The 11875-nt window shown below is 37.4% G+C and overlaps 1 protein-coding gene across 2 annotated transcripts; it reads left to right on the top strand.

The window, feature by feature from the left end:
* Window positions 1–6: 6 nt before the first annotated feature.
* LOC128896180 (MAP kinase-activating death domain protein-like) lies at window positions 7–11869 on the top strand. 2 transcript variants are annotated; one of them, XM_054159384.1, is made up of 5 exons: window positions 7–462; window positions 612–756; window positions 2042–2171; window positions 8574–8790; window positions 10428–11869. In XM_054159384.1, exons 3-5 carry the CDS (start codon window positions 2080–2082, stop codon window positions 10842–10844), a joined length of 726 nt encoding a protein of 241 aa, XP_054015359.1. In that variant the 5' UTR covers window positions 7–462; window positions 612–756; window positions 2042–2079; the 3' UTR covers window positions 10845–11869. The 2 variants fall into 2 exon arrangements, with proteins under 2 accessions (XP_054015359.1, XP_054015358.1); XM_054159383.1 differs by having other exon boundaries at window positions 7–552.
* Window positions 11870–11875: the final 6 nt, after the last annotated feature.

Genomic DNA, 11875 nt, shown 5'->3' with positions numbered 1-11875 from the left:
GATACTAGCAAACAAAAATGTTTATATCTCAGAAACGGTTGACCTTTAGACCTATGTTTACTAAAGCTTTTTTACTCAGTACAGTGTGCCCTATACACCATATAAATATTGAATGCTTTTTTTTGAACACCCTGTATATCGGTATATTCGTATACTAAATCTCCCAGTACTGGATCCTAGTTCAAAAACGTTCTCCAGGAACCTAACCTCCAAAATCTGTTGCGTCCTCCAGAAGATGAAAGTATAACGCACCAGAGAGCAATGGCATCCTCCTTCAGAAACGACTCACTTTTCTGTTACGAATTAGCTACTCTGTTACCCCAGAATCTATAAAAATGTTCAGTGAACGTTCCTTGACGTTTCTTAGCGTTGATCCGGCACACTAACGAGACGTTAGATGCCTCCAGGAACGATGCCAATCACGTGCCATAGCGTCACTCAACGAATGCTTGCAAGAGGCTTGTATGAAATTGCTTACCAACCGAGAAGAGTAATCGAGCTTAACGCTAGAAATTTAGATACTCTTAGAGCAGGATCAAGCTCACGAATCCTGTATGAAGTAACATGTCCTGGAGTCGTTCAACGATTCTGATACACATTTACGATTTCAGTTCCCGCGGCAGCCGAAGCAACGCACCGGCAGCGTCTGGTCCAGCAAATCGTCGTTGAGCACTGGCTTCCGGTACCACGCTGGAAGCCTGGTGCCGACCACGGCTGCACCCAGTCCGGAAGCTGCTAGAACGTACTTGTTCGAAGGTATATGTTGGACAGAAGACGGCTAAACATTGAGCTCTATCCTAACTGGAGTGCGAACTGTGAGATAGAAGCCGGTCCGAGAGAGATGCAAGATGAGTGGTTCCGGTCTTCGACCATACATACATGGACTGCTCAAGCTATAGTGTAGTCCATAACCAACATCTGCCATGCCAAAGTTACGAATAAGCAGTTGTGCGCAAGCGCTATAGTCAATGGGCGATAGCAGTAGGGTAAGGCGCGAAGTGAAATTTTGGACGGTTTGGTGAACTACTCTTTGAGTATATAGAAATGTATATAGAAATATAGAAATGTATATTGAGTATATGTCTATATACTCAAAGGAACTACTCTTCGAACATTGGTTAAAGCTGCAGTTAGTCTGTCATCGAGATAGAATTTTTGCTATAGTTCTCGAATTCGACGCATGCGCATTAGCGTCAAGTCTCACTTTTGGTACGGAGATGTTGGTTACGCTCTGCTCAGTGTATAAAGAGTAGGCTTGAGCAGTCCATGTATATATGGTCGAAGGTTCCGGTGGTACTAATCCTATAGCAAATTTATGTATGGAGGGAGAACAGACTCCTCTTTGTTTGCTTTTCGTGGCACTAGGTATTATTTGATGCGTAAAAAAAATATTCGTACAGATTTGAACTTTATTTCCTTTTCATTTATATATAAAACGATATAAACATTAATAATAATGAAATAGTATACATAATTTACATACCATAATTTAGATCATACAAATATATACAATTTGGCATAGAGGTAAATTTTATTATTTGTCACAATTCAATTTGTTGGGAAAAGGCGGCTCCAAGGGGAAGACTCGGATTATAAATAGTATGTTTATTAATTATATAAGAACACAGATTACACAGTCGTAGACGCGGATACAACAAAGAGGTTAGCATGTCGGGTGCAAGCTATGCCAGAGACTGACGACAGCTAGTGCGCAGTCGCAAACCATCGGTCCCTGTCACAATTCAATTTATATTGTATTTATCCAATTTTATGCGGAAAATAATCTGAAAGTAACTCACTCGACGATGCTCAGCGACGCTCGGGTAGGTTATGTTACGGCGTATGTTTGCTTCCCATTACAAATAAATTTGCTGTAGGATAATACCGGAACCAGCCATTTTGCGTTTCTCCTCGGACCTCCGTCGCCTCTACTTTCTACAAGAGTTCACACTCCAGTTAGAATAGAGCTCAATGGGGCTAAGCTCTACGGTTTCGTCTGGAAAATATTGAACAAACGATTCTTTGTATGATGACGACGCAGGGTTGCTTGGAAAGGAGAGATCGTCACTTTGGGACCAGATGCAGTTTTGGGAGGACGCATTCCTGGACGCCGTGTCCCAAGAACGAGACATGATAGGCATGGACCAAGGCCCTGGGGAGATGATGGAAAGGTATGGGAACACTGTGTCAGTTAATTATTAGTAGACTGCGGATCTTTATGCAAATTATATTTTTATAGAAAATAGGTAGACGAATGAGACCTGGACAGAAATTTATGTCACGATTAGATAATTCCAAAAATATATTTTTTATTTTACATATAGCATATGTTGCATATTTTTGGACCTGGTTGAAACTTGTGTTTTTTTATGCAACGCATTTAAAAGGAATAAAAGACGTCATAGAATCGTTGGATGAAAAGGAGGCTTGGTCAATTAAATCGACGAAAGAAGCATTACGATGCGAGTATTTACAACAAAATTTAACATTTATTCAGAGCCATTTCCAAATGTTACCTGAGGCCATAAAAAAATTGGAAACAATAGGATTACCTCTAATAGAATCTATAGATTTGGTAACTACAGTTGCAGAAAATTTAAAAATTATACCCGGTGATTATGGAGAAAAAGTTATAGATAAAATGGAATCAGTATTAAAACGAAACGTACACTTTAATATATTAGGTTGTCCCAAAAGTTTCTTTCGTTTTATTAATAATTAATATATACACAATATTGTATGTTTTATGTTACATTATTGAAATGTCTACGATTCATTTCGCTTCATTACTGTTACAGCATCAATGTCTAAGGAGTTAGATTGTCTATTTATATATGTTGAGGTTTATAATAAAAATGGGCGCGTCACCTGTCTAGTTTGTTACGTAGGAATGTTTATTATATATAAAACATATAAGTATATAAGGTGAACACGTGGTAACATATGAAAAACTCTTTGGTTGAGCATCAGTCTTACAGCGATAAAAGAAGGGCAGAAACAATAGAAGAACCCATCTGTGGCTATAAAAGTTAACTGTACAAATTAACATTTGCTTCAACAATATAAACACTGCCACAGAAAATAATTGAATGCAACTCACGAAAGAAACTTTTGAGACAACCTAATATTACGGGGACCAGAAGGTAATGTCGTTTCCGCGAATGCAAATACTTGTTTATTATTTACCAGCTGAAGGGGGTAAAAAAATCAAAAAAACCTTTGAGGCGATACCCCCTACAAAATGCACCCCTTGAAATCGCTCTCGGACAAACCCACCCCTCACAACCCCCCACCCCCCTAAAATCCACAATTTTTGGACGACAGTCCCGATTTTGCACTCGATGCATTCTCTGGACTCCCCTGATCCAGGAAATGTCATTATTCGTGCCATGCACCCCATAGCCACCCCTTGAGGGGGTGTAACAGCTTGCGACTTTTCAACCCCCTTCGTAAGGGAGGACTTCCAGACATCAAAGAGCGATGAAATTCACCATGTTTGTTCTCGATACGTTAAGAATGAAAGCCCAACAGATACCGTTTCGATAACAGTCCCCTGAGCTAAGTAGGGGTGGTTCACCTCAAGTGTAAGGGTTGGAACGATGTTTCGTTGCGTGGAACACATATGGTACGGTCTAAGGCATTGGAATGACACAGTTTTGATGTCTTTTTCCCTCGTGAATAACATTAAAATACGAAAATGTCGTTTTTTTGGAAAACTCACCTCCCGTGTTCAGACCCGTCTGTGGGGTGAACGAGTAACTCCATGTCAACGCCGTTCGCGGATTCGGACGCACAATTGCTTTATTTATAAGCATATGAATATGCTATATTTATTCGTTTCTGGGATATCAACTAGGGTTACCCCGGAATGAATTATATCATTTATTAATATCCCAGATTTGAACAACAGTGATTTCATATGATAAAGATAATACAATAGAAAATTGTCGGAATAATATTGTATGAAAGATGAATGGAAATACCATCCGAGAACATCAATTAGGGATTCCCCGGAAATGAAATATCATTTATTGATATTCCGAGTGGTCACAACAAAATAAATTCATAATCATTTATACAAAAATATTAATTGGAAGAAAATCAACTCACCACTAAATATCTTTACAATACAAATCGAAAAAAACGCTGGTCTCGATGTTCTGAGTTGTTCTGGTCGCCCTGTGGTTGAAGGAAGATTGAGTTGTATAATTAACGCTAAATTATATTTACAAAAAAAAAAGATTTAATATCAAAGTATTTAAATAAATTAAATTAATAAAAGAAATTGAATAAAACGAGTTGTTTTACGAGGAACTAGAGTCTTTGCCTACCACTCACTTCGTATAATACTACTAAGTTCACGGTAATACAACTATGCTCAATTTAGCTCGCTCGGACTAATATCACGCTTCGTGCGACTGTACGATGAGAAGTGAGAAGGCTCGTGCCTTGCTCGACCACGTAAATTCGATGGAACGTTCTAGAAGCTTTGGAGACAAAGGATCTTAGAACCACGTGATCGTCGCCAGTTTATAGAAAAAGTCTTCGAGATATCGCGACTCGGTACACGCAAGAATTTGGTGTTTACGAGTTGTACTTCGTCTCGTGTCTCGCGCCCACCAAACCGCTCGATTCGTCCTAGCGACAACGTGCGCGCGGACGAACCACGCTGCTATTCGAGTTACGGCTTCGGTATTCAGAGCGTACATGAAGAAGAAATAACAAAATAAAGGTTTAACCTAAATGCGCGATATTTACATGTTCTTCTTCCAATGATATCTGTAACCGTGATATTTGAACGCGATGGTAATATTCGATGTGCTTATCTTTCCAACAATTATACATGTATACGCCGTTGTTACATTACATGATTTAACGCCTTTCATTCGTAACAAGCAACGCATTTAACATATTTACAATACTAAACCTATTCAAATATTAACAAATTGAACATATTTACAAAACTTTATACAAGGTGCGGCGCTGCCAGCAGGGTGAAAATGGCGTGACGACGTTGATTTCAAGGAAGGAATGTGTAACTTTGTTCAAAAATGAATTTAATAAACTACCATCAAAGGGCAGGTTTGTGTTCGATTAGAACGAATTCGGGATGGTAAACCATCTGGAACACATTCCTGCCGACGAAATCAAGAAAAATAAAAATGAAAATATCGGCACGTAACAAGGGCATCAAGGAGAGTCGCCCCAAAGGTTTTTTTGAATTTTTCAACCCCTTCCGTCATCCCTGGCCTGTTTCAAAGAGACGTTTTTCTACAGCCTCCCCTTTAGGGGGGTGAATTAACCCATTCGCATCAACCCTTGCCCATGTAACTTTACACACGCCCAGTGGACACTACAAAACTACTCCTCAGAGAGTTTAATTCCAATCGATTGGAAACTTCCATGTCTTTGAACCGATTAAAAATTTGTCCGCCAAGTTTTGATCGTTAGTGTAGTTTTTAAGATATTACGCGTAAAAGTTTACTGATTTTCGGTACAAGAAAATCTGCGAGACCAGGAAGCACAGTAGGGAGTCTCGACTCTCGGCCGCACTTGAAATGCTACGGGTTAGACCGTGCCACTTGAAACCGATACGAGGAGACTGCGGTAGGAACGGCAGGCCTAAATTCTACATAATAGTTTTTTTCACAACCGTTACCTTTACGGCATGCAGAAAAATGTCGCCCATGTTTTAGTAATGAAATAAAGCTAACAGGTAAAGCCAAAGGATTTTTAGGAGAAAAAATATGAAAATATAAATTAATTTGATATAAAAATAATATTTTATTTTAGAATCCCTTCGACGTGTCCTCTATCATTTAGTATACAATTTCTTATTCGGTTTAGAAATTGTTTTTCTACTTTGACAAGAGTGTCTGTTGGAACGTTGCAACACGCGTTAACAATGCGTTCTTTTAACTGTTCAACAGTTTCTACTGGGATTTGAAATACTTTTTGTTTAATATGACCCCATAAAAAAAAATCGCAGGCCGAGAGGTCTGGCGATCTTGGTGACCATTCTATTAGTCCACCACGACCTATCCATCTATTTGGGAACATTGTATTTAGTTCAGTCCGGACAGACAAACTATAATGTGGTGGAGCACCATCTTGTTGGAATCACATAGTCTGACTTTCAATCAGTGACATATTGTCCATAATGTTTTGTACAAAAGTTTTTAACAAATTTAGATATGTCTCCCCCGTGATTGTGCTCTCGAAAAAATATGGCTCTGTCGAAGATGCGCTGCACCGAAACAGCCTTATAAGGCTTCATACCATTCGACTGTAAAACTCGGTGAATGGTCGATTTTGACACGTCACAGTTAATTGCGACTGTGTTCTAATGGAAGATTTGGCATTTGGATTAAATGCAGCCAAAACGTCTTTCTCTCTGTTCTGTGATACAGTTCGTGTTCTTTTCGTATACTGAGTGCAAACACTCCCGCTGGATTCAAATGTATCACAGACATGTTTGATCTGAAAAAAATGGATATCGTGTAAAAAATTGTATTTAGTTTGGAGAAAAGACACGATTGAACATTTAACCCTTCCATTGTTGAGGCTTGCAAATTATTTATATTGTCCACAGAGGGTAAAAGATACAAAGAAAGTGAACTACTGCCAAAGAAAGAGTTATCAAAATTAATTTTGTAATGAACAGTCGAAGATAGAGGTGTGCTCCGTTTCAGGTGAGCGAACCGCGCGCTCGGAAATCATTGTTATTTTATTGAAGCCTAAAAACAATATCAGCAGGTCTCGTATACACCTTAGTCTTTTTAGAATGAATTTTAACAAAGGTTGTGCCTAACAATTCTTATGCCACATAATATCTTATCAATTACCTACCGTCAAATCGTTTTAGTGTCAGTTTATCGATACTTTCCAATAACTTTAGGATACGTACAATGCTCAAATAATACTGTAGCGGAAAAGAAAACAATGGAGCAAATAAAACGTAAATTTAGTTTAGTGAAAATTGAATTTAAAATCAGTCAAAAAATTCGCATTTTTACAATTTGATTACGTATACATTTGAATGGAAAATACTTATGATGCCAAGACATTAATATTAGAATTTGCATTTAAATTCCTACCAAAGGAGTACAGAAATTTGTTTCAGATGCGAATGGTATTACTACAGTGTATACGAGATTTGCCGATATCGTTTTTAGACAGCAAGAAAATAATCTAGGGTACGAAGCGACCGTAGTCTCAGATCACGCGTTTTCCTTCCCTGAAACGGGGCGTATCAACCCTTTAATAACTCGTCAATAACACAACAGCGAATAGCAGTTTTTTGAAATACAATTCGTTCACTCCGCTATTTAGACGTTGGCACTGCCTTTATACACATTGTCGAAAGCATAAGCATCGAAAGGGTTAAAGATTGAGAATGTTTCTGAATTGTAGTGAACAAACATCAAGATTTTACCGTCGTTGGACTTGGTTTCGGCCGATCAGGATATCGTTGGTGGAAAACCTCGCTGACTTGACGATATGATAAATATCCATCACCTCGCAAGCGCACAAATTCCACCTTGTCTTTAGTCGTGAAAGACATTTTCTTTACTTTTATATTAACCCGGGACAGCAACTAGGCACTTTGAACGTTCGAATATTTGTGGTAGGAAAACGGTTTCCGAGGTCTGAAGAAAATTCTGCAGAAGAGCTATTAGCTACTTCCTGAAAAAAGAAACTGTTTCCTATTGGTTAGAAAACTTTGAGGAAATTAATAAAATTTGTGGACGAGCAATACTCATAAAATAGAGAAAACAAAATTTATAACAACTTTCCTTGTTTTTCGAGGAAATGTATAATCCTATTTGAAAAACCAAACGTAACTTTCATATCTCTGTAAACAATAATGATAAAAAAAAATTGTTACGGCCAATAAATCGGCCCCCTCTTGGCATTCAATTTCATATCAGAAACTTTTTTCGCATCTTTAATAGGTCACGAAATAATCGGCTGTCCAGGATTTCGTGGGACATACTGTATATGTTGGAATGGGTGTAGAGGGTCGTCAAATTAAAAAAGGTTCACTTTATAATGTGAACTGATAATGAGAATTGATATTAATACAATGCTAAATCGTAGTGCACACATTCAGCCTGAAAATGGGAAGAATCCCAATATTCTGGGCCTAGAATCCCAAGCGAGACCCTCCGAATCGATTTCAAGGACCGCATGGTGCTTACTGCATCAATTATCCGAGATTTTTCCTTGAAAATTAGCAAACTTTGAAGCGTTATATCTTAAAAACTAATAAAAATTGGGTAAATACATTAAAACTTAGTGAATTCGTCTTGAAAAATGCTATCGCATGGTATAAAACAAAATATATAGCTCCATTTGAATAACGAAACTTTGCCATCATATCTCGTTAAATAACAAAGTTAACAAAAATTCCTTCTCGCTGTAACATGAGCCCCATTTTACCATGCAATTTCCATATTTGAAATTTTGCATTCGGCCGATAGTTTTGGAGTTAAAGCTCCGTATCACTTAGGCAGGGTCACCTTGTAGACAACCCGAGAAACAGAGAACTTAAGTAGATTGTTCGGCCACAGGTACAGGAGTTTGAGCGAAAGCGAGAAGAAAAGGCTCGAGCACGACGAAGATAGACTGCTGTGCACCCTGCTGCACAATCTGACGGCGATTCTAGTCATGCTGAACGTGGAGAAGAACGAGATGAAGCGCAAGGTGAGAAGACTACTCGGGAAAAGTCACATAGGCCTGATCTACAGCCAGGAGCTCAATCAACTTCTCGACCAAGTACACAATCTTGTGAGTAGACGATCCTCGATTTTGGACTTTGTCCATTTTCTCTATCCATAACAAACCTGGCATTGGACATGTATTAATATAACCAATGTTATATTAGAATACTATGTTTATTATAACAAGATTAATATAGATTACATATACAGACTAAATTACAACTCTTTACACCGTGCACGCTCCAGGCAATACACTAATATTTATCTACGCGCTATAATGAAGAAAAGAAAAAGAAGAAAGAAAGAAGCCAACACTAACGCCATCTATTCATACAGGACGTATCAACCCTTTGCACTCGAGGCTTTTCTTTCTGGTATCTACCAGCAACTCGATAGCTTAGCATTCTATTGCCATGAATTCTAAGCTATCTAGATTTGAGAATAAGCTCACCTTTACCGCATTGACAATCATTTTATTAGCACTTCGAGCTCCAAAGAAATTAAACCTAAAGAAACATTAGGTATTGTAGATTTGCTGCGTGAAACCTAGTGGTGACCGAGACTCACCTCTCGAGTACAAAGGGTTAAGACGTTCTATACCACGTTAAACTTTACATTCAGGTCACAATAAAGATAAGTCCATCTCGTGTTTATTGTTTATGGTCCAAATCCCTTACCACGAGTCTCACTCGTGGTTGTAGGCCAAGGGGTAAAGGCACTGAAAATACACATTTTATGGCAAATTTAATTCTGTAAAACACACAGTGGATGTAGAAAATATACGTACACCGATCAATTTCCAAAAAAACTATGTAAAATTGTAATTTTAAACAATGTCATTCTACATATTCTCGGAAATCTCTAGAATAAATAGATTACAAAAAAAAAATGGCTATTTATGTAAGTTGCGAAATTAACAAGAAAAAAACAATTAATCGATAGAAATATTGAAGGAACAAGTATTCGCACAACTGTTTAATTTTTGAAACTTCATTAAAAGAAAAGAAATTTACATTAATTTACAAGTATATGTATAATACTTCCTTCATAGAATTTCCTTTTGATTTTATAATTATTATAACTCTTCTAAGCATTAAATTAACTAAATTATTAGTTATTTGAGGTGGGATCTTCTTCAATTCCTCTATTAGAACCATTTTTAAAAGTACTTCACTGGAAATTTGATATTTTCTAATTCGTATGGAGCAATAAACTAATGTGTTTACGTTACAAAGTCTACTTTGTAATGGTTCGTCATAAGAATCGTACAAATACTTATTGCTTCTATACTTTTACCCACTTTTCACATTTTTTTGTTAATTTCACACATTATATTAACTAGTAAATGTTGTTTGGACTATATCTATCTTAGAAATTTCCGAGAATATGTAAAATACCATTAATTATAAAAAAAGATGTTGAGAAACTACAATTTCACATAAAAGTTTTCTGAGAAATTGATCGGTGTACTAATACATTCTATACCCACTGTATTTTCATGAAATGTATGAGGCACTAATGCAGTATAGAACAGAACAGAACAGGCTGATCATTTATGTATCAATGACGTAATGAAATATTATGTGATAATATGATCTATAATCAAAATATCAAATGGCTTGAATGACAACTCAAATAAAAACAGCTTAATTGTAAGTGTTAAATTAGCGAGAGTTACCGAGGTCTGTTCATTGAACATTTTAGTACGGGAACGACATAGACTTGAAGCCTCTCACGTCGCGACAAATGCATCGACAGTCGTTCACTGTTCACGCTGGCATCGACGCCGAGGGCGACCTGCGTTTCCTGGAGGTCCGTCACGACGGTTTGGTGCTGAGGTCCGTCAACGGCGTGATCGTCGAGCGATGGTGGTACGAACGGCTGGTCAATATGACCTACAGTCCCAAGAACAAAGTCTTGTGCCTTTGGCGCCGGAACGGCGGGCAAACGCAGCTGCATAAGTATTACACTAAGAAGGTATGCACTTATCAAACATTTTTACAGGATTATAATGAAGTATTAAAACTTTATTTGCTCAGGAGGGGCACCAAATCAACTTTAGGAATGCTATACACTCTTGAAAACATTCATTTACTTGGAAGAAGTACCAATCAGCTTTAAAAATGCTACACAGACTTATAAACATTCATTGTTCGCTATCTAACATCTCGAAAATTGATTCGATAACTCTTCATCAAAATTCATTTACTTAGAAGGGATGCCAATCAGCTTTAAAAATGCTATACAGACTTACAAAAATTCATTTTTCACTATCTAACATGTTGAAAATTGATTTGATAACTCTTCTGTAATGTATTATAATATCCTGCAAATAATATAATCAGACCGTGAATGTTTATGCATTTATGGCAAATGGAAATGTAAATCTATGAGACTGTGCAAAAATTGCAAGATATAAAATCTCGATATGTTTATACACTTTAAACGAGATTATCTCATCGCAAACATAACAGCGTATCTCAGTTACATAATTCGAACTTATTTCCAGTCGATTTGCGACCACTTGACCCGCGAGTTCCGGATTCTATAATCAATGACCTCTAACTTCTCTCCTTACTCTTATCGCTAATTAACGAATCAATGAAGTGCGAGGGAATTCAGCGCGTAAAGACTTATCGAGAACTTATCGAGTTAACGAAAACAAGTAAAAGAACATCGAGAGATGTTCTCTCGATAGCAGAATCATTTACGAAGATAAATACCTAACCTAACATGTTGACTGTCAGACTAAAACTCGTGAAAATTTCTACAAAGTTTACAGTCTGTTTCACAAAAGCGTGTCGGTTATATTTTTGTAAATATTTACATATTTGTACAAAGTTTTATGTGGGTCGAATCTACACCTAAAATATCAATACGCATTTACCTAGTAAGGTATCAAATATCCTCCATTAGCAATTATAGCTTGGCACTGTCTTGCATGCTCTCTACTAATTTGTCAAAAATTGTCTGGTGTTGGCTCACAAAAGTAGTGATTGAGATTGGAACAATACAGTATTCATTGATGAATCTACATTTTGGGCCTGGTGTCCTATTAGACATGCTTGGTCTGCCTGTGGAAAAAGAATAATACAAAGAAGTGTAAAACACCCCATAAAAGTGCATGTTTGGAGTTGCTTTATCGCAAGAGG

This window comes from Hylaeus anthracinus, unplaced genomic scaffold, assembly GCF_026225885.1.
Source record: "Hylaeus anthracinus isolate JK02 unplaced genomic scaffold, UHH_iyHylAnth1.0_haploid 7822, whole genome shotgun sequence".
NCBI classification, from domain to species: Eukaryota; Metazoa; Arthropoda; class Insecta; order Hymenoptera; family Colletidae; genus Hylaeus; species Hylaeus anthracinus.
Note: the sequence above shows the minus strand (reverse complement) of the source record. Positions and strands in the feature narration are given on the sequence as shown.

Coding starts and splice junctions, on each gene's coding strand:
- LOC128896180 (XM_054159384.1), top strand. CDS start 2,080: ATGCAGTTTTGGGAGGACGCATTCCTGGACGCCGTGTCCCAAGAACGA. Junction 2,172..8,573: donor CCTGGGGAGATGATGGAAAG/GTATGGGAACAC, acceptor GTTCGGCCACAG/GTACAGGAGTTTGAGCGAAA. Junction 8,791..10,427: donor TCGACCAAGTACACAATCTT/GTGAGTAGACGA, acceptor TGAACATTTTAG/TACGGGAACGACATAGACTT.